Consider the following 23,590-nt stretch of genomic DNA (forward strand, 5'->3'; position numbering starts at 1 on the left):
GGGGTTTAAAAAAAACTAAATTTCCCAGAGTGCAACATTTTCCATACACATTTTGTTTGTAATATCAGTTTTATTTGAAATATTTGTATAGTAATGACAAGTTATTTAAATCTTGTCTCAAGTAAAAAATCTAGAGTTTTCGCGCCTCGCCATATTCTTGGCAACACTATGTGAACAGCCAGTAACAACGAGAGCTTGCAGCGATTCGACAAAATCCTACACACGGACGACTCACGACACTAACTATTATTAATAATACGTGACATGTATTAATTGATACTTTGAAAACTGTTATTTGGTGTTTTATTATATTATGAATTCATTACTTAGTGTATTAAAATATAATGCCGTTCACAAACAAACCTTTGCATATCTCGCGCTGTCGCTTCCTTTCCTCCTTTATAAGGCCGGGCTCAGACTAGTTTGTCTTTTTGTTTGTTTGTTAAACGTGCTCATCTGTTATTAATTTAGCTCTACTCCTTTAGAATGTGTAAAAACGCGACAAGGGCGATCGCGTCGTTTCATTGTGATTGGTCGTAAACATCAATCAAATGACTCGCACGTTCCTCTCGTATTAGTTATACAACAATCTAGGGCTCGGTATCATTTGATTTTGACGATTATGATTGGTCAGAGATCAACGTCTTATCATGTGTTGGTTTCTCAACCAATCACAAACCACACAGATATATGTCACGTCAAGCCATATTCTAGGGGACGTAGACGGTCGCAGCCGCGTCATGAGCAAACGTTTTTACAAGCAATCTTGACAACACTAGTTTGATCCCGGCCTGTGGCTACACACTTCTAGAAATCTTTACTGTTCTGAACAACTCAATATACACCGAAAGATCTCTAGCTTTGTGTTATAAATTGATAATTTATGATTTAAGGAATTACAATCTGTGGTATAAGCCAGTTTGAGCTGTTCAGTAAAATCGTAACCGATTTCTTGTAACGTGTGCACACCAAACTAACAAATATTGACTACCTAAATTATTTCAAAACATTAAGATAAGCTAAATAAGAAATAGTAATTAACAAGAAGTAATTCGCTTTTATATTGTCAGTAGGGAAATTGATAGTGCATCCCCACAAAAAATCGACTAATTGCAATGAATACGCGATCTGTAATTACAATATTAAAAATTAAGTTAATATATTTTTTAGTTCAAATATAGAACATATAAAATCGATAACTAGCAGCCTAAATTTAAATTAAATCATCTGGAAGTATGTATTTCAATAGGGAAGATAACAAAGGTAAATTCAGCAAAAACACTATCCATAAGATTGCAATATTTTGTACTTTTATTTCTCGACAATTTATTATCTAACACCGTCATTATAGACCTATATACAAATAAAATACCACATCAATTGCAGACAGCTGTCATCCATCCAACTATGTATAGGTAAGTAGTGAATTCATAATAACGATACATTAACGTCCTATATCTCTAAATTGGCAGCTGAAAGACACTTGCTTAAGGCATTACTGAATTATCACATATGCTGAAATCTTATTGCAAAACTTCTCATTCGCTATGATTCTCGCAGAGTGGCAACACAGGCAGGCACGTGGTAGGACCGGGGCTTCCCCATTCGGGTAACAATCCACTTATCTATTAGGAACAATAAGTTATCCGCAATAAAAATGGCTATCGTCAATAGGCGTTGGTTTTATCTGTGAGAAATGATCTTCATCAAATTACGAACCGTTCATTCATTCATTCACGACTCGTTGACAAAATACTTAAATTGACAAAGACAATTATTATTTAATCTAGCGCCTAATTACGATTAACGTTCAATACAATTGATCTACATGCCGTAACCGTCCGCACGAAAGGAAATAAAGGAAAAAAACAAAAGAAACAAAAATAATCCATACATAAAAATTATTGTATTCTATAATCAATAACATAAGGTATAGTTACACAAATAATAAAATTAGAGGAAAAACAAATTTATACATAATTCTTAACGCGAATAATAAAAAAAAAACAAATTATACATACTATCAACACAAGATGCTACCATTAAAAAAGGAAAACAGTATTAAACAATTGTCTAAAACAATCGTCCAACGCTCCGAACCAGCGCTTCACACTTGTTCATCGACTTAGTATTAAAATGACAATAGGATTTGGTTTCAATTTTAGGGCACATTATTTAAAATTCAGAATTAGAATCGATGTCACTTCTCGATATTATACACGAGAAATCGATACAAGGTAACTCTAAATCAGATAATAGGAATAAACTAATCAATTTACAGTGCAATCGATTTATCAATCGATTCTAGTGTATGAAAGACAGGATTTTATCGATAACGTAATAGGAAGATAGACAACTTACGGCTTAATGTTTAAATAAGCAACAAAACAAAATCAAATAAATTTATAATAACTCAAATTTAAGAACTAAGAACATTAACAAAAAAAGAGAAATCCAATAGTTGCGAGTTTCCAAACGAGATGCAATTGTGATTTTTTGATAATTAACATAAGCAATAAATATAAGTAATTCTACAACTTGTCTAACCCATTTTCGAAAAATATTTTTTGTGTCTCTCAACAATTTTGAAGAGACAAAGTACAATCCATGAACATGCGTTTGATACATATTTATTATTAAATAAAATATGACCGTAAAAACAGACGCTGGCACTTTTATATAACAGATCTTTAATACATAAAACTGTGCCTTAATTTTAAAATTGTTAAGTAACCATCGCTTTGTGTATAATAAAATGATAATAAATATAAGAGCACAATAAATAAAATAACGAACTAAAACGTAATAAACATTTGTGCGGGTAATAAGTACCGATTGCGTTAAATAATCACTTAGATTTTGTGATAGTATTATGTGCTGAATGTTTGGTGTTAAAACTGCAACTATGAGTTGCATTGCACGCTAATTGTTACGTATATACAAAAAATATATTTTTTTTACTTGGTTTTAATTCATGGTCGCAAAACCCGCATATTTGTAGTCATAATACAATCTTTATGAAAACAATGTCTCGCATTAATCAAAACAAAATATTACATTATCAATTGTTCTTGCAGTTGTTTACTTGACTGATATGTAATTTAATTTTAATAAAATACGTTTATAGAAGAAATATTGTCAACAAAAATCACAATATTCGTAAATATACTAAGATTGCAAATAATAACACGACGACTAAATACATAAAACAAAAATAATTAAATGATAATATTTGTTCATAATTTTCAATGAATACTCTGAAAAAGACGATGTTAAAATGGAGTAAACATTTCAAAATCGATGCGCGATATACTTGATTTTAAATTTGGAGTGAAATGAATACACGTAACAATGGGTGCGCAGTCGACAAATCGTACATTAAGTAGTGAACGCATGCGCAGTGCGCTGGCGTGGCCGCGACGGGGCCGCGACGGGACCGCGACGGGACCGCGACGGTAACTAGCGCGGCTCGTAGGATCCGCCACGTATTGCTTCGGCTCGCCGAGTTAACACCTAAACTACTACTAAATGTGAACGCTGCAAGCTCGCCTAACAACGTTTACAAAATTCATATATATATTTATTCATTTAAATAAACAAATTGTCTTATTAAAAACATCCCCGTGAACATTCAATCGCACGCCAGGCCTCGACATCCACACATCAGACACGCACACACGTATTATATCAATTATTATGTTAATTTCCTTGTCCGCTTAGTTATAAATATAGTTTACAATATAAATTAAAATATAGAATGAAAACTACACATTTCTTACAATATACTATGTACAAGGCATCTCGAGTCACCCTTTATAACAGTTGCGAGTTACGACGTGTGAGGACGCGACGTCCGCTGCACTCCCATTCTGTCCGTCTCACTCCCACTCTGGCACGCTCTCTCGCTCCCACCCGCGCTCACTGTATACGTCCATACAAAACCCTAACTGGCACTAACATGTATATTCATTACAAAATGTATAATATATTATTATATACAATCACAACATAAAGATGAACAACCGACAGAAATAGATATATTGGTGTTACGGCGAATTTGTAAACGGACGCGACCGCCGGCCCGACACCGGACCGGACCTCGGACGGGACCGGACATCGGACCGGACCTCGGACCGGTCATCGGACCGGCCGCGCGATCCACATTGTACTCTTCATAGCGCGTCCAAAACAACATCATTTGAACTTTATTATCGAAACGAAAACATCGAAACAATTGTTCCATTTATAGTCACGTTACGCTTCCACGTTTTGATTCTCCCCTATTTTATACACGTATGAATTACCTTCTTTACAATTTAAACAAATCTAGCATCTCTATATGTGCATTATTGTCACTCAAAAATAATTAGGTATATGATAATAAAAATAAGTGATCGCATATATTAAATTTCCTAAGCATAAGAAATCATACAAGTAAATTGTTATCGAATCGTCATTTCGCTGATTCTGTCACCAAATTATTTTGATATGTATAAGAAAAAACTTTTTTAATATTACACGTCAAGACACTTAACAGGGTTTTGCTCAGTTATTGTTCTGTATACTTCATTAAATTATTTATTTAATTTCCGAGAAAATTATTGTTCTGTCGAATTTTGTTACAAGCGTTAAGACTGTTAACTAAGTACTTAAACCGTTTTGTAATTAATCCCGTAGCACTTCCGGAACTTGCTTTTTACAACCGACAAACGACATTACTCATTGTCAGTTTAAAATTGACAGGACGCTATTTTGAATCAAGTTTAAATAGTTTTATCTATGCAATCCGATAGCTAAACGCTCGCGTGTTTCATCTTAACTCTTAAATATTGTTTGAGAATTCATTTTTGATCATCACCTGAATTTCATGTTACAGTCCATCAGCGGAACTAAATCATAACCGACTACAAATTCGATAAACACACATCATAGTACACACACGCAAATTCAACCAAGCAAAGTATAATAAGAACTGTTAAATTATTGCGAAACTCTACTGGGTGTTCCCATACATGTTGAGATATTAACAATATACTCGATTTGGCCCACATGCAATCAAAATATTTCCTCGTATAACTCCCATTATGCTAACGAGCAATTCGTATATGTGTTCCCGACGGTAAGACGATTTACATTTCTGATAGAGAAATAACTACAAAAGAAAAACACTTAAGATATGATTATACTATCACTTAATTTACAGTTACAGAGTCAATGTTCCAATGTTCGGACTCGACGCTTACCCGTTGCTAGGCAACGAAGCATTATTTACATATCCTTTGTACACTTTTTGGTCATCGATTTTGGGAAGAGTGAAATGCGAAGACAGTGTTCGGTTATATGCTGTTCCCGTTTTTGTATCCCTTTGCTGCCATTATTAAGGCATGGTCTGTCATCGACATAGAACACGACAGGCTTATCGATACGATAGACGAAATGAGAATCGAAAATAATGTTACAGGAAGTTTGAAGCGCGTCTCTACTGCGTTTTAATACAAAAAGCTTCACACCGAGAAGAAATGTACGTAAATAGCGCTAAAAGGAGTAACCGATTGTCATCGATCTATCGATATCGACAAACCTGCTAGTGTTTTCAGTTCCTTATCATAATGTGATGTATGTTTTACATAACAATACTGTTTTACATAGGTAGCACGGCGTTACACTATAAGCCCGATAACGACAGATAATTGAAACGTCGTTCGATGTCGAGTCACATATCGCCGTATCGATATTTGACATTCAAAAATCTCGACGTCGGCGTACCGCTAGGTCAAGTTCCTTGCAAGTTGTGTGTGATCTGTCGATGTTTGTGTGCGGGGTGGCGCGGGAGTGCGGGCCGGCGTCAGGCGTGGGGTCACTCGGTCTGCGCGTTCTTCAGCAGCGATATCGCGTACCGCACGTACTGCACGAGGTGGCGGAACGTCGACGAGAGGGACAGGGGACCGCACTTACGGTCCACGGAGATGAACAGATCTGGAAATTGTATATATTATCAACAATGTGCTTTAATCTAAATTGACACATTTTTATTGTTAAGTTATAAGTGCCCTTTCTCATCTGATTTTAAACTACAAATAAAGTCGATAGAGATAATTCACAAGGTTCGCCGATAGTGAATAAGTAATGAATGTTGCTAATATTCAGGATTATAACTGTGATCACATTTTCGTTTCGTCTCTAAAAAAGTAATTATTAAGACGATCGATATTATAACAACTCTAATAAAATTCTCTAAGCTACCTTAAAATAAAAAGTAGTACTAAATCTGGATGTACCTTGGTTGGCGCGCAGCCTGCAGAGCGAGTCGGCCTGCTCCCACAGGTCGTGCGCGACGTAGAGGAAGGCGTAGTACTTGGTGAGCAGCAGCAGCGCCGTGTGCGCGTGCGCAGGCACCGAGTGCGCCAGCGAGCAGTAGCCCGACGACGCCGAGCCCGACCCCACCGACCCCACCGAGCCCGCCGGAGATGGCGTCGGCGACAGCGGCGACACCGACTCCGCCAGCGCCGGCTAGCACATACAGATAACTTAGTCGTTTATCGATAATACAGCTCTACTTGTCATATTAGATAATGGTGGGATATTTGTATACGCCCGGATAGTGACCGTCGTACACAAGGTGTAAGACTCCCCCGTGGCTTAAATATGTGTGTTGCGTTCCGAAATTAGCCTGTAGATATCTGGTTTGACACAGGCCGACATAATTGTGTCGACTGGCGAGAGATAATCATCCTTCGCAAGTTATAATCATCCTTTGCAAGTCGTCACTATAAGAACCAGACTCAAAAGCAAACATGTTTTAGTAAACATCCTCAAATCATAACTACCTTCATTCGGAGTTGCTAATTGCACCGTATAGTATATACAGTTAGCTTATATATTTTTTTATATTTATAATTTCATTTAGATTTTCCTTTCGTAAGTATAATATAATGTTATCGATAAGAGTAACAAATGCATGATGTTGAAATGCTGTGCTTTTTCCTGCTTGTGTGATGCTAATATTACTTTACATATACCACAGTACCGTGGTAAGCTTTTAACTCGGTGTACACACTCGCCAAGACATATCGAGAGAAAACAAGAGTGTGTTTATTCCATTCATAGTACGCTCTAGTGTCTCGACGAGTATGTACAGCTAGCATCAAGAGTTAATATCACAATGAGCGGTTTAGTATTCTGTTAAATCTATTGGAATTAATTACAAATGATATTCGTGTTAAAGTGAGATGAACTTAATTCTAATAGAAAATAAGTACAAAATCGTGTTTACCTTACTCACCTTTTGCTGATACTCGTGTACCACCTTGTTGTACTCTTTCACTTCGCGATTGTACATCTTAAACATGCGCAGGTACAGGAGGGCTTGGACGCGGAGGCTGGAAAATGATATCGAAACTTATTATTAAAATAATATTAGGGTATTCTTTAAAGTTTGATTGGTCGAAGGGGTCACGTTCTTTCTCCAGTATCGTAATTACAGTGAGGCTCAAACAAGGCGTAAATTCTGAGGAGGCTAAAAAATGCATGCACAAACATAACTGTTTCGTTTTTCCTTAATAAAATAAAATAAAGAACAATGAAAATACGTGACTTGGGTCATTCATAACTTAACGTACATCGTATCTTTAGCACTAGGTGTATATAATTTGACACTAAACGTACAAAGGCATGTGACCACGACCATACGATCACGCGGCTATTTCAGATTTCAGTTTCGTTTCGTATTTTTCTGTTCGTTTTGCGATATCCTTAACAAAGTTTTGTAGTTCAAGGTGTTGGATGGCGCTTCTACTGTTTATGGGCGGTCGTATCGCTCACCATCAGACGAACGGCAAGCTCGTCTCGTCAACAAACTCCTCACCTGAGTATATCGAGCTTGTTGAAGGTGTCGTGCGGCGAGGCGCGGAAGCGCTGCGGCATGGAGTGGATGGACTTGATGTACTCGATGGTCTCGCGGTAGATGGTGAAGGCGCCCTTGGTGTCGAGCTCCAGCTCCAGCACGCGGCCCGTGAGCACGAAGCACAGCACGGACTCCAGGTACAGCATGACGCGCGGGAGGGGCTCCTGCTCGCGCATGGCCGCGTTGCGCAGGCGCGTCGCCTCGTCCAGGTAGTACCTGGGGATTTGTTTGTATTAATGCCTGGGTTCGTAATCTGGAGGTAATTACCCCCGTGGAGATAAATCAGCGTTTTCATTTAAAAAAGAACCTAATTATATATAATATCAGTCCTGTATTATATATAGTCCCACTGTTGGGCACGAGCCTCCTCTACTACTGAACCTTAGTCCACCGCGCTGGTCTAGTGCGGGCTGGTAGACTTCACACACCCTCGAAAATTCCTATAGAGAATTTCGCAGGTATGCAGGTTTCCTCACGATGTTTTCCTTCACCGTTAAAGCAAGCGATAATTCACAAAGAACACACATCATTTTTTTTAAAAGTCAGAGATGTGTCCTGCCCTTGGGATTTGAACCTGCGGACATTCGTCTCGGCAGTCCGTTCCACAACCAAGTAGACTATCGCCGCAAACCTAATTATAGGCACATAAAATAATTAAAAAAATGAACAGCGCTGACATTAAAATTGTAAGGCTCTTGTGCAATTTATGATTAATAAATGTTTGTATTTGCTTATATTGTTTGTTTCGATTACATTTGGAAGCAGGGTAAAGTTAGTTTTCCACATAGATCTTAGGGGTAATAACAATAACAGGAACAATATTGAAAGGGCTAGAAACCACTGTGTAAATAAGTGCTTTGGGGGTGGTAAAGTCCCCCTACAGCATCTGATGGTACATAGAGTGAAGATAGTGTCCACTGACTAAAAATGATAGATTCTCGGTACATTAATATTGAGGCTTACTTGTGGTCCCGCTCCTCGTCGGAGAGCGCGTCGGCGGGGAGCCGCTCGAAGTACGAGAAGTAGATGGGCGTCTGTTCGGTGCTCGCGCCGGTCCGCTCGTGGTTCGTGGCCACCTCCACACTCTACGCAAACAATCGTTGTGGATTGAAGTTAAAAGTTAGTACTAAATATTTGCACAGTTCAGTTTTCATCATGATTCTAATCAAAATAAATAATACGTACGTTCGTTCTAAACTAATTCCACTGATGAAAAGTTTAACAAATATTTAGTTTCTAAATATCTAATTAATATATCTTATGAAGATTAACATATACAATTTCGTATAGAATTAATTACTCAATTAGTTTTTATTTACTCATGTATCTTTGTAAACATATTATAATATCTAAAATTGTATCTCTCTTGGTCGAATTTCGACCACGGCGGCCAATCTCAATGGAGATCAGCTAAGTACGCAGGAGATGTTATAGTACAAAAGTGTGTGGTGCAATACACAGGTGCACTCTCTGTTCCTTCACTCTCATATTCAGGTGAGACGGCAATCCGACATGACTGGCGAGATCAGGCGCAGGACCAACGGCTTTACGTGCTTTCCGAGGCACGGGTGTATCACACTACCAATTCCCTGACTCCGAGCTGCGACTGAGTAATTTTTAAGAGGGAAAAACCCAGGCAAATATATTTCGTGACTGGGTTTTTCTTAAAGGAAAACAGAACTATCATAATTATTTGATATGAGTTTTCGGTGACTCTTAGTTAGTGGATCAGTAGACAGTATGAGCAGGTGGTTACCGTGTGGTGGTGTGGCGGCGGCGGCGGCCTGGTGCGGCGCTGCAGCGAGCTCACCAGCTCCGCGCGGAGCAGCGACAGCGGGATCTTCACCAGCAGCCGCGACCGGCGCCGCTCCACCACTGCAACACCACAACACTCTCAACACGGACACAACACAACACACCACGACTCAAATACACAAGAGAAACTAACTTGGTAAGATTTATGTGAGCATTTACACATCGACCTACAGATGAATCATTCGCGAACATAAATTTCTCACTATATAGAGCTCACATTATATAGCGTGTGAGTTAGTCTGCCTAAGTTACTACTAACCGTTAGAAGACGCTTCCTCGAGTCTCTCCGACCCTCTGCCGGACTTGAGGCCGGAGCCGACGTCAGCCTCCGCTTTCACGTACCGCTCCGCTGCGATACGTTCTACTCGGTCCAACGGCGCTTTACTATCTGTCAATCGGTCTATCGACATCTTACTATCTGTTAACCGATCGATCGACATTTTACTATCCGTCAACCGATCCATTTTACTATTCTCCGTTAGTCTATCTATCTTGTTCTCCGGTAGGCGGTCGATAGACATCTTGCTGTCTGTCAGTCGGTCGATCGACATCTTACTATCTGTTAGTCGATCGATGGACATCCTGTTGTCCGGTAATCGACTCACCGACATCTTTTCTGCCAGACGGTCATGAGAAATTTTCTCTGAAGGCACGCGCTCGTGAGGTTTATCTATCGACAGCCGGTCGTGTGATAGTTTCTCACTCGGTAACCGATCGAACGATGTCTTCTCGCCCGATAACCGATCGGACATGTGTCGATCTGACGAGAGACCACCAGACAGCCTTTCCGTTGACAAACGCTCACTGACTGATGGCCGCTCCAGCCTATCGGTCGGCGTTCTATCGATCGCCATTCTCTCCGATAGCCGATCGCTCGACATCCTCTCGTTAGAGACTCGGTCGATCGACATTCTTTCAGGTAGCCGGTCGACCATTAGCCGTTCATTCGACATCCTTTCGGAGGGCACTCTCTCGATCGTCATCCGATCTGACAACCGATCGTTCGGCGTTCTTTCTCTAGGTAACCGATCGTTCGACATTCTGTCTGACGGAGTCCTATCTCTACCCATTCGGTCCGATAATCGGTCATTCGACGATCTCTCTGAGGGTATCCGATCATTGGACGTCCTCTCTGAGGGTATTCGATCGTTAGATAACCTGTCGGTAGGTATTCGATCGCTGACTGCCCTTTCCGTAGGAACACGTTCGAACGACGTCCTTTCCGGTATCCGGTCATTTGACGTCCGTTCTGTGATGGAGCGGTCGACCCTGTCGGCGGAGCGTCGATGGTCAGCCCGCTCGATGGCCACTCTCTCCTGTATCCTCTCTTGTGCGATCCTGTCCGCTTCCCTCCGCCGGGTGACAGACTCTGGTTCGCGAGGAGGCGAGACTCTTGCAAGAGCTTCTTCATTGCGCCTTTCATTAGACCTCTCTCTATACCGACGATCGTCGTCGTCAGCGCCCGACTCCGGTGCGGTGACCTCGATGATCGTCACTTGACCTTTAGCCTTTCCTCCCTTCCCTTTTCCTCCCTTTCCACCTTTTCCGCCGCCTTCGTCTCCTTTTCTCGGGGTAAAGACCTAGAAAAACAGACAACCATAAACGTGCGTCCTGATTGCAATGGGTTTGCGATTATAATGAACATGGTAAAACTGACCTTGCGGAAGATGTGTGTCTTGGTGTCCTGCAGCGTGGGGTGGTGCACGGGGGGGTCGGGTTCGACGTCGCTGTCGGGGGGCGGGGAGGGGGCACGCACAGGCGCAGGGGGTGGCGCCGGCGCGGGCGGCGGGGAGGGAGGCCGAGTCTTAGGCGGACGGCCGCGCTTCTTCTTGGCGGGCCGCTCGTCCGAGTTGCGCGCCTTAGGGGGCCGCCCGCGCTTCAGCGGCGCAGGAGCCGCCGCGGCAACCACGCGCGGGGAGTTCTGTAACACACACATTATTAATTAGATGGCTTCCTCAAATTAATTAAGTATATCAATGAAGACATGGAGTATGAAGTGGTGTATGCTCAGTAAACTGGACGTATTATATCTTGACGTACTGCATTACAGATATCCTAAAATATGGTATCTTAACATTGTTCTTAGTAATTATATTGCTAATACTTTATCTTTGGATAACATAAATATCTGAATCTAGTTACTGTTAGTTTCATTCTAGTGTTTACTATTATATGGCAAGTTTTGGCATTGCACGATGACTTAAGTTTCTGTACACTTCCAGTACTAACCGTAGCATGCCTGGGCGTATCCTCGTCGCTGGACGCGGCCGAGATCCGGTTGGCTATGGACCGTCTCCGCCGCGTCGCCTCGGGGGACGGCGAGGACGCCTCCGAGTCCGACATCTCCGAGATTGGGCTCTGAAAAGAATATATCGTTATTGTAATAATTAAAGACTATTAGTCAAGGAACTTCACTTCACTAAACATCAGGTGCAGAACTTAGAAGTACGAACTGCGCCTTTGACTGGCCAAACATAAAAAGCAGTTGCATTTACTGAGAATAAATTTCAAGTAAACGTTCTTCTAGCCCTGGTCGTGTGTATTTCATTAATAATTTTATTCACTAATGCACTCGTGACTATTGCTTTATTGAAATTTCAATAGTTTTGTTTGAACCTCCTTGATAGTTTTGTTTGAACACAGCGTTTGCAATTCTAACCTCTGACGAAGAGGACACATTAGTCATATTCCCATGTATAGCACCAACAGACTGCCACAAAACATCCTTCAACTTCCAGAATTCATTCAGAATGTTCTGCCTGTCTTCCTTGGGAAGATGGAACTTCAAACTATCTTCGAAGTTAACCAGACCGTATCTGAGGTTACACTTCAGCAATGCCAGATTTATCCATTTCTGTTTCATGTCATCTTCCCGTTCGGCTATGGTGCGTCTTAGAAGGCTTACTAAGAGTTCGAATTGATTTTCCATTTGGTCAACTTTTGAAACTTGGTTAATAAAATCTTATGCAAAATTGATAATCACTTCAGTTTTTATCTTTTTAAGTGAACTTTGTAAGTAACAATATGAATCTACGTCGAAAACCTCAAAAAAAATTACTGAGCTATTGACGCCACTAGTAACTGCAACAGGCGAAACTAAAACAACAACCGAATCGACTGCGGGATCACAAACGACTACATTGGTAACCACACTACAGTTTCGCTTACTAAGGCGCCCATGTACTGGGAACTGTCTATCTTTTGACACACGACACCTGGGAAAGCTTAGGATGGCGCCTTTTATCCGCTAAACACTGTTGATTCGCTTGCTAAGCTATCTCGTTACAGCGAATAAGATACCTCATTCGTTCGACAATTTTTATGCTTATGTTTTAAAATAATTCTCGACAGTTGGTTTTGTGTAAAAAATGCGATGTATTTGCTTCTATAGCTCATGTTTTATATTATTTATTGTATGTTTGCAGAATATCGCTTATAAAACAATATTGCACAATTTAACCAGGTCTGCCTCAACTGACTTTTTTAGCACCATCAATTCAGATTTCTTGGTAGATGATAAGATCAAGGGACTCACCGATTTCCCTGTAACGCCGGCGAGTACATGTCTCAGCTTGTTGCCAGAGTCATACTGCTGATCTGGCGGCTGCGCAGGCGCCGGCACGAAGTTGACGAGGCTCCAAGAGGAGCGCTGCGTGGGCGCCGGCGGCGCGGCGGTGGGGGCGGCGGGCGCGGGCTCCGGCGCGGCGGGCGGCGCCGCGCTAGACTCCGCTGACGAAGACTCCGTCTCCGAGTCAGATTGTGATGAACTGCCCGAACTGGGGCTGTTCGAGCCGATGGGTGACAGCGGGCTGGGAAAATATCAACAAAATAATTTATAGTTATAATAAGTATCGTTAGAATTGATGTATTCATAATTCAATTTGTGTTTTTTTTTATTTTATGTATAGCGAAATAGAAAGTAATTGGAGGACAAAACACATCGTTAGTTACTCTAAACATTGCGCCGGACCTTAGCAATTTTAAATAGAGGAATAACAGTTTATTATTTTTTTTATAAATTTCCAATCCACTCACAGACAACGATTAATATCTACGCTGTAGCTTGTAGCTACTTTTGCGGCTGACTGTACATGAATTATTTTAGAAACAAACACATTAAGACACTTACGGTCCGAGTCGATGGCCCGCGGCGGCGACCTCATCGTCGCTCTCCGAAAGCCCGAGATCCTTGTTCACTACGTCACTGGAAACCAAATCATCCTCTGTTATGACACGGGAAACGAATCCTGGACATTGATCATCACAACCATCAAACTATACCTTCACCATAGGAACCGACGCATTAGAGTTGACTAAGACTACCAAAGATAAAAAACAAAATCGGTTAGGTAGTTCCTGAGATTAGCATGTTCAAAGAAACAAACTCTTCAGGGGCCTTATTCTCTATCCCGCACGTTATTTTAACAGTGCGTAACAAGCACGTGACATAACGCGTCATGTTTAGTACTATAGAAATTTGACTTACAGAATACCATTCCACGCACATTTCTCGGATATAACATGACACGGCCGCGTTACGCGTTTACATTATCATACAGAATAAGGGCCCTGCTTTATAATATTAGTATAGATAGTCTAATGACAAATTATTGCCCTCAAGTTACAAGACCTACTTCAATCAAAGCAGAAAAATCTGGCGGTTCCAAATATGGATATAACTCTTTTTTGGTATATTTGTCGCTTAGACATGATGGCCTTTTAAATATTGAAGCATAAGTAATTCTTGAGAACAATACAGTCCAATTGAAATTCCCAAGGATTTGTGACGTCGCGTCTCGTCTACATATATACATATTGTGTTATATAATTGACATTATACATATTTATTTTATTTTGTTTGTGCCAATATATAAATGAAGAATTTCAAATTTGGCTTCATGTTTCGATACTGGTTAAAATACGTTTAAAACAGGAATGTTACCAGAAACAAAAATATAAAAAATATACTCACGGCGACACTGAGCTTCTAGGGTTTGATATCCGGTTGTCTAAACCTGAAACAAAAAAAAAAACGTAAATTAATATAATGCGAAATATACTAAACGATCCGTAAAAACACGTTTTTTATATTGTGTCTACAATTTCTTATTATCAATCGATCATTTGTATCTTCGCTGTAGCAAAATAAAAAGAATCACTCACAAAAACATCAAAGCAAAACAAAATCTGTATAGTTTCATACATTTTTATATCATACGCACAAACTCTCCCCAACATTCCAAACATGAATTCCTTCAAATTTCGAACACTCGAAAGCAAACCTCAATCGACGAGTACTTCACAGTTTTCTAAACACACGTGTATGGGAAGGAATGCGCGCGCGCTCATAAACAAAAACGATTTATATCTTTAAAGACAAACTTTATTCAAATTTATTTAGTAAAGCGCGAGACGAGCGTGCTCAAATGTGAAAAGTCATACAAATTAGGGACGATATTTGTATGGTAATTTGTGTTCGAATGAAAATTTCCAACCGATTCTGAGTTTGTAACGTTACATTATTCATTATAATTATTTTTGAAGTTTTACCTTTAATTTAGGTTATATTTTATTTACAATCCAAACTTAGACGTTAATTCTAGACCTATATTATTATACAACAAAACAGTGGCGAAGCGTCCATACAAGCCGATTCCCACCGGCTTCCCTTTTAGGTTTTCGGTCATACTAAACTAAATATTTAATAGGCAAATATAAATTTACAACATACCAGACAGTGGACAATAATTATAATAGCTTAACTTATTAATTAATGATCACTTAATAATGACATCTATCGGCGAATAGCCCGTTGTTTGTTAATTTAATCGATATCGATTACCTATCTATACTATTATATAAAGCTGAAGAGTTTGTTTGTTTGTTTGAACGCGGTAATCTCAGGAACTACCAGTCCAAACTGAAAAATTCTTTTTGCGTTGGATAGCCCTTTGTTTGTGGAGTGCTATAGGCTATATATCATCACGCTATACCCAATAGGAGCGGAGCAGTAATGGCTAATCTCAGGAACTACCGGTCCAAACTGAAAAAATCTTTTTGCGTTGGATAGCCCTTTGTTCGTGGAGTGCTATAGGCTATATATCATCACGCTATACCCAATAGGAGCGGAGCAGTAATGGCTAATCTCAGGAACTACAGATTTGAATTGAAAAATTCTTTTTGTGTTGAATAGCCCTTTGTTTGTGGAGTGCTCTAAGTTATATATCATCACGCTATGACCAATAGGAGCGGAGTAGTAATGGCTAATCTCAGGAACTATCAGATTGAACTGAAAAATTCGTTTTGTGTTGGATAGCCCTTTATTTGTGGAGTGCTATAGGGTATATATCATCACGCTATGACCAATAGGAGCGGAGCAGTAATGAAACATGTTGCAAAAACGGGGACAATTTATTAGTTTTGAGAGCTTCCGTTGCGTGCGCTGCGTAAACGGTTAAAGTTATGCAACAATGATGTATGACGGGATTGTTCCTCTTAAAAAGTTCTAAAAAATATATTATAAAACAAAGTCCCCCGCTGCATCTGTCTGCCTGAACGTGTTAAACTCAAAAACTACCCAATGTATTAAGATGAAATTTGGTATGGAGACAGTTTGAGAGGCTCCCGGGAAACTACTACTTTTATAACGGAAAACTTTAGCCTGAAAAACTTTATAACGCGGGCGGAGCCGCGGGCAAAAGCTAGTATTAGTATATAGATGGTTAAATATTAAAAGTAGATCTGAAAGTTTTTGATTTTAGACACAAAATGTGTGTCAGAAGAAAATAAATACTTACTTATTATATTTTACTGAATTTAAAACGATACAAGCAAAAGTTAACGAATAACCTTTCTTGATTATTTAAATTGATAATTATATACGTTTATCATGTAAATACCTTTAAACTGTTGGTCTGTTTGGCGATCGTGATACCTATTTCTATATGGGGTTATTACATTTAAAAATTTATTTTGAAAAAAAAAATACAGATACTTATTTGGAGGTAGTGTGGTTATAATTTTAATACTTACTTTTGTTGCTGTTATAACAAATTAATAGGTAAGTACTTATATTTGTGATTAATGGAAGGAGAATTATCTACATTTATTGATCGATTTTATAAATGTTTCAATTATTTACGCATAATAGGTAATTTAGTAGGTATGTCAACGTTAGTCGATTTCGAATCAAGACTAATTCGTTGTCTTAGTTTTTGTTTTCCCATAAATTGCTCCCGATATCTTAACTGACGCAAATTTTTTCAAACCGGGTTACCTTTTGAAAAATTTCACCCTTCGCCACTGCAACAAAATATTATATGCAGGTATTTTTAGTCAGTACTTCATAAAATTTACATAAGTAAAATATCAGATATTGTTAACATCTATTAATTAAGCTCTGAGCGTGTTAGCGATCAGAAATAAAAAAGACGCCATTATTTTTATATACTGGCACTGGAAAGTGACTCTACTGTACCTGATAGTAAGTGAAGTGAGCGATGATTACCCCTCGGCAGTCGACACAATTATGCCGGCCTGTTGGAACCGGATATACACGGGCAGATCCCAAAACGCAACGCACTCACGTGAGCCATTATACGAGTTTTAACACCTTGTGTACGGTGGTCGCAATCCGCTATTGTAATGATCGTCATAGTAGTAATAGCAGTCCGTGTAGGATATAAAATATATCCTACCAACAGCATTATAATATAATAAGTATGTAATGTAATCTGTAGATACCTTCAAAAGCTAATCATAAGCTCTTAAACTGAATATCTTTGTATTAAAAAATGTACTGTATATATTATCTAATGGTATCACTAATAAAAAAAAATAGCAGGCTAATATATAAAAAAAGATTTAACTAAGCAAAACAAGTGTAAATTATACTAAACAGATACTAAGTATTAATACTAGACAGCGCATAGTGATCTCTCTGTATTCATTACCAGACTCAACTCTACGAATAACATTGTGCATAATAAATTCGAATCTATGCGAGGGTGAGTGTCGTGTCAGAATGTTTGCGATGGAGCTACCAACTTTGGATCAAACGTTTGTTTATAATTGAATTACGGACGATGTTTATTTCATTTCGAAAAAATCAATGTGATTTACCAAGATTTGGTCAAATCCGTTTAATAGAGCGTAAAAAAATATTTAAAAAATGACGAATTCAAACCTTTGTGTATAAAGAAGTCATTACTATTATACGAGAATGTAATTAATTGCATGTAGTATTTTTTAATCGTTTTATTAACCCATTTATTACGCATTAATTTATTAGCACGCGGAATGAATATAGTCATACAAATGATTACATAAAAACTATTTAAATAAAATATCTATTTTTATTGTATCATCACCAAATTCTCAATATTATTCTTTATATCATGACCAGTAAAGGTCAATCTGGCTTGCGTCCCAAACCTCCCGACCCTACGGTTGTTTACTTACGCCCGTGCGTGTGTAAACAAGCCCGATGGTAGCCAGTTCGGTGCCCGGCCGATGCGTTCCGACTGCCTATAAAAGTGCTTTGAACTTTACTCTACTCATAATTATGTGTTTGTGTAAACATTACTTTTCCCACTGCATCTCATTATGGGCTGGCAATGATCCGTTCGACTGACACTGTTCTGTTAATGTTTCTCAATGGTATCTCCTGTGCTGTATACAATATGTATAATGGATCAAGTATGTATTTCTACGATTTGTTATATTAGGCTAGTTAACATGTAACATAAATATCTAAAGAGAGGATTATTTTTTTATTTTGTAAGTACAATAACTAGATATAATATTTAATTATGTAAAAATTCCATTACACACCTATAAGGCAAATTACCGGGATAAAATGTATATGTGTTAATCCGGGATATGATGTACCCCTGTAGCAAATTTAATCCAAATCAGTTCAGTTGTTACTGCATTTACTTTTAACAAATATCCAAACATTTTCACAACTTTCGTATTTATATTAGTAAGATTGCATAATTAAACAATTTCTAGGTATTAAGCATTACCAAACCATATAATTGCTGTCAAACATTCAAACAAAGCAAATCCGATCAAGATCACTTATCATGAATGCATGAAACAACACAGTTCACAGACAGACACAATCCAGTGAGACGTCAGCAAGACTACGGACCTAAAAGTTACAGGAGTTGAAAATTTACGTTCAACCCGCAAGTCTGGAACAATCTATACATACATCGTCTCTAATAAACTGCTGTCTAAATGATTCAGAATAAAATTTAGTGACACTATTACGAAATTAAAGAAGGAAGAAGAATGAAGACAGAAAAATGATTTATATGTCTTAGATAGACTTGCATAGATCCAAACGTTAAGAGGAAAAATAATTATAATAACATCAACATTATAAACAAATGCAGTAAGAACAAGTACCAAAACTTAACAAATACTCGCTGACATATAAAAAAAAACAATAACCTTTAGATGCTTACACTTATAAGATTCAGACTTAGAATGTATTTAAAATGATTTAGACCACAGTAATAACTGATTTCGAAGAACCAAAGACAGATGATAGTAATAACAATTATGTATAGTCATATTAAATTTGATTCACTTTTATATGAAATCTTAAACTCGAACTAAAAGACGAGGAACCAAACAATCAATCATTCAATCAGATCAATCAATATTGTCAAAACGCATGCCGTCCGAACAATCGCAAAGTTCACAACGAATCCGTCAATCCGAACGCAATGTTTCAGATCGATCGGGGAGGGGCAACTGGGAGACCAGACGGGGGCGATACACCGCCGGCTCGTACAGTCAGTCCCGAAAGTAGCTGAACCAATTAAATATTTCACAAAGCTTCTACACATTAATTTTAATTGGAATATTTTTCTCTTTAACTAAAATATACTCTTTGGGGAAGGAAATGGAATTGTCAGTGAAGACGCGGAAGTATATAGGCGATTTGAACTTATGAATTTGTTCATGTATTTTTGTAGCTGACCGTACGTACTGTGGAATTATAGACATCGACAGACGACTCTTCAAACTATCATCACACGACACTTTACAATCATTTAGTTATGATTAAATGTTAATATTTACGAAGGTTATTTTTGAAGGTTTGATTTAAATAAAGTAATGTTAATGGTAAAGATTGTGATGTTTGTTCGGCAATGCAACATCTATTAGCATTAAGTGCAAGGACGCTAGGCGATACATATATCTGTATTTTTGGACGTACACTGCAATTAGATTAAGAAGCCCTTTAAGCCGTCAACGGTATTGTAAAGCATATTGAATTAAGGGGTATCTTTATACGTAGGTGAGAATGCGTATTGTGTAGAGCTAAAGAGATTACCTTATCACTATTTAAAATACAAATTCGCTAAAGAAAATATTGTATAATAAATATTTTGTAATTAACGTTAGAGAATCTTCTGGACCTAATAGCATTGCCATGTCTTACTTTAATAAATCAAATCTGAGCTAAGACTAAAGAACCACATAAAAACAATTAATAATCGACCACAAGAGACCCGCGAAAACCTTCAGACGATAGAGTAAGCCCAAAAACTGAAGACCTGTCGGGTCGTCCTCTAGTGCGACCTGGCAGTGGTGGCGCGAGGGTCTAAGGACGGGCGCAAGGCCGGCCGGCCGCGGGCACGGGTCGACAAACTGCGCGCGGTGACTCGCGCCGTGCCAGACTGTTGACGGCCCCATTCTACCCCAACGAGCCGCTACTACGTTTACAAAAAACAAGCAAAAAAGCGGCAGTTCATTCGTCTAAAAAACGAATGTTGGCAGGAAAATATTTTAGGCCTTTTTGCCGTATTGTACGTAACAGCATCCGATTCACTTATCCAAATTAGCAATTCAAAAACTATGTATTTGAACGAATAGCGTATAATCCAATTACAGTTACAGCGAACTCATGATTTTCGCAATCGAGCATTAAACTTATTCGCTTCGAGTTTTTCTTATGCCACTTAAAATAGGGGCTATTAGCCAGCATTGTGGTCCCGCACAAAAGAGTTCTAAGAGCATTCGAGATTTCGTAGTGCGGAGTGTTTTCTGAGGTAATTTCGCATTTACTCAATATAGGCCGCGCTCGGGATACGTTTCGCCGCCAGATGGAGTCTTCGACCGGCACGACCCCGGGTCTTTACCTCTAAATAAATACGTGCTCGTGTCGCAAAATATGTATTCAAAGGTTTTTCGGCTGCAATGCACGTGGAATTTCGTCTAATACAAATGGATATTTACTTTACGATAATAGAGATTCTTTTACGTACCTATCTTACCTATTTCAGCGATTTAATAAAAAAAATGATACCTATGAAAACTCACACGAGCGTTTATCTACAAGGATCTATTGTGCGAGAGTTACTGACAATGAACGGGCTTGCACCGATGTGTAGTGTATACTGAACAATGCGGATTAGCGAGCACGGACGTTGCACGTACCACGCGTCGGACGCCGGTCGACGTTGTCGGACAACGGTCTTATGACGCAACAATTATTGCACTCCGATCATAATGGCGGGAATTACAGTCGCAAACATCACTCGTGTTGTTTGTATTGACGATTTAATAGTTCTAGAGTGTATTTTTGTGATAATGCTTTTTTAAACAAAGGTAATCCCAACTAAGAGACCCAGAGGCCGTAGCCCAAGCTGCCCACGATGTCTTTCTACAATCGTACACACTAATAAAGTTTATTCCCACTTAAAAAATGGCGGGAAACAGATACCGATATAACATTTCACTTTCCGCCAATGATCTTAAATATGTCTCTATTTTGCAATATAAATAACGTAAAATAAAACATTATGCATTAACCCCTCACACCCGGAAAAGTAAAAAGCGCGCGTACACGCAGTTCACATCTAACGCGTCCAAATTGATTTACATAACAAAACACGTCCAATTTTGGAACCGATGGCGTCCCCACTCGCCGTGCACCCGCCCAGTAAAACATTGTGCTTAGCGTTGTCCGACCACCCACGCTTTGGGCCGATGGCACGTCGGCATGGCGGCGAACGCTATTTCGCATGAATTTCTGATCATTGTTGTAAATTGGCTATATGTAGAAGTAGTTCATCAGTAAGGTAAACAGTAAATACTGACATGCATAACATTTTGAATCGGCGTTTTGAGAAATTATTGTTTTGTGTCTGCTAATACTGTAATGATTTAAGAAAGAAATATTAAAAGGGATTAGAGAAATTTTTATTTTAATTACTAATGAAGATACACAGAACACACATCCAGATTTGTTTAATACAATGTAATTCGGTTTACTGACTTTATTGGACGGGGTAATAATTAATGTCGGTCATATATTTATGACCAATTTAACTACATTAAATTATTCATAATAAAATTAACAATTTAGCATAAGGAAGTTAATTTAAATATGTTAAGTAACAAAATATAAAAAGTAAACCTTTTTAAACGCTATCTATCGTTCGGTTCGATGGGCACAAAGCAGCGTTCTATGTAAGTAATTCTCAAAGTTTGCGCCACAGCCCTCAGTACCAGAATGATTTTTTTTTTTCGTTAAACAGCACGGCAAAGAGACTCACTGCACCTGGTAAGTGGAGTGAGGTCCAATAGAATATCGACTGACGACTGATGATTACCCCTCGACAGTCGACACAATTATGTCGGCCTGTTGGAACCGGATATAGACAGGCTAATTCCGGAACGCGACACTTACGTGGGCCACTATGGCGGGTTTTATCACCGTGCGCACGGTGGTCCCTATCAGGGCGGATATAAAATATATCCTACCACTAGCAAAAAAAGATAGGGTAGTATTAAACTCCGAATAAGTTGATTATTTCTAAGAAACTTATCTATCATTTTGGCAACACAAACTTCCGATAAATAGGTATACAAATGTTTGTTTTACAAAGTCGTTCACACTAAAACGGGCGAACAATACTTCATGCAAAGGGCGCAAAGGAGAACTTTAAGAAGCATTTATCGAACCCGTTGCCGGCTCGCACACGGACGGCGGCTATAGTTTTCCACGTGACGCACGGACGGACCGTTAACTCGTGTGCCAATGTCAATTATAAAAAGCCAGCGGCCCGCCATTAGTGCGTCGTTGAGGATATCCTCGCAATGTTCATTAAAATATATTTTATCGACTTCAATGTTGGTTCGATACGGTATGATTTTGTTTGATTTGAGATATTAATGGCGTAAAATTAAATTCATAATTTAAAAACTGGGTTAATATATTCGGCGAATTGAGAACCTCCTATTTATTCCGTCTTTTGAAATAAAAATGTTTCAATCGTTTAAGGAATTTGAACAAAACGATCGCCTTTATTAATAATAATGTCATGTAAATAAAATTCGAAGTTTATTAATTTCAACGAATGTAAATAGCAAACCACGTTATGAAACTAATAGAAAACAGTCCGTGACACTGAAATTTTAAAAACATATATCTAATGACAATAATATACAAAAAACGCATGTCAACTTCGGTCATGGGAAAGTTGCGCAAACAATACTCCACATTTAACCGTGACCTTTGACAGGTAACTTCAACTTGACAATGGTTTTTTAACATTCATAATACGATTATGACATTGGAGTACCAAAATACACAGTTGAATTCATTATTCAGTTTTATATTTTGCAAAAATATCTGCACATTTTATTAACAGAGTCCAAAAATATTTTAATTTGACTCGTTTTTTTTACAATAAAATAAACGTGAGACCCAAAGTTTTTTGTCGATTGTAAACCATGACTTGCCATAAACAGTAGAAAACAAGAGGGAATGGGTAAAATTTTCCTAAAAGAAACCCGAAACAACATATATGCGGTCAAATTCTTCAAACAACGACCCAAATGCAAAAA

General features: G+C 38.6%; 1 protein-coding gene across 8 annotated transcripts in view; it reads right to left on the bottom strand.

Annotated features, from left to right (window-relative positions):
* Positions 1 to 1,886: 1,886 nt before the first annotated feature.
* Positions 1,887 to 23,590, bottom strand: part of LOC115441411 (AF4/FMR2 family member 3-like) — a 259,154-nt gene continuing 237,450 nt past the window's right edge. For 7 of the 8 annotated variants that reach the window (XM_037447628.1, XM_037447626.1, XM_037447627.1 and 4 more), the window contains 12 exons: positions 14,691 to 14,733; positions 13,848 to 13,922; positions 13,254 to 13,527; positions 11,948 to 12,076; positions 11,376 to 11,639; positions 9,978 to 11,298; positions 9,660 to 9,778; positions 8,867 to 8,988; positions 7,865 to 8,119; positions 7,274 to 7,379; positions 6,279 to 6,510; positions 1,887 to 5,976 (listed from right to left, as the gene is read on the bottom strand). In XM_037447628.1, coding sequence (XP_037303525.1) covers positions 5,858 to 5,976; positions 6,279 to 6,510; positions 7,274 to 7,379; positions 7,865 to 8,119; positions 8,867 to 8,988; positions 9,660 to 9,778; positions 9,978 to 11,298; positions 11,376 to 11,639; positions 11,948 to 12,076; positions 13,254 to 13,527; positions 13,848 to 13,922; positions 14,691 to 14,733 — 3,059 coding nt within the window. In that variant the 3' untranslated portion in view covers positions 1,887 to 5,857. The remainder of the gene's footprint in view (positions 5,977 to 6,278; positions 6,511 to 7,273; positions 7,380 to 7,864; positions 8,120 to 8,866; positions 8,989 to 9,659; positions 9,779 to 9,977; positions 11,299 to 11,375; positions 11,640 to 11,947; positions 12,077 to 13,253; positions 13,528 to 13,847; positions 13,923 to 14,690; positions 14,734 to 23,590) is intronic. The other variant, XM_030166173.2, reaches the window with a different exon arrangement.

Source organism: Manduca sexta, chromosome 7 (assembly GCF_014839805.1).
Source record: "Manduca sexta isolate Smith_Timp_Sample1 chromosome 7, JHU_Msex_v1.0, whole genome shotgun sequence".
In the NCBI taxonomy this organism is placed as follows: domain Eukaryota; kingdom Metazoa; phylum Arthropoda; class Insecta; order Lepidoptera; family Sphingidae; genus Manduca; species Manduca sexta.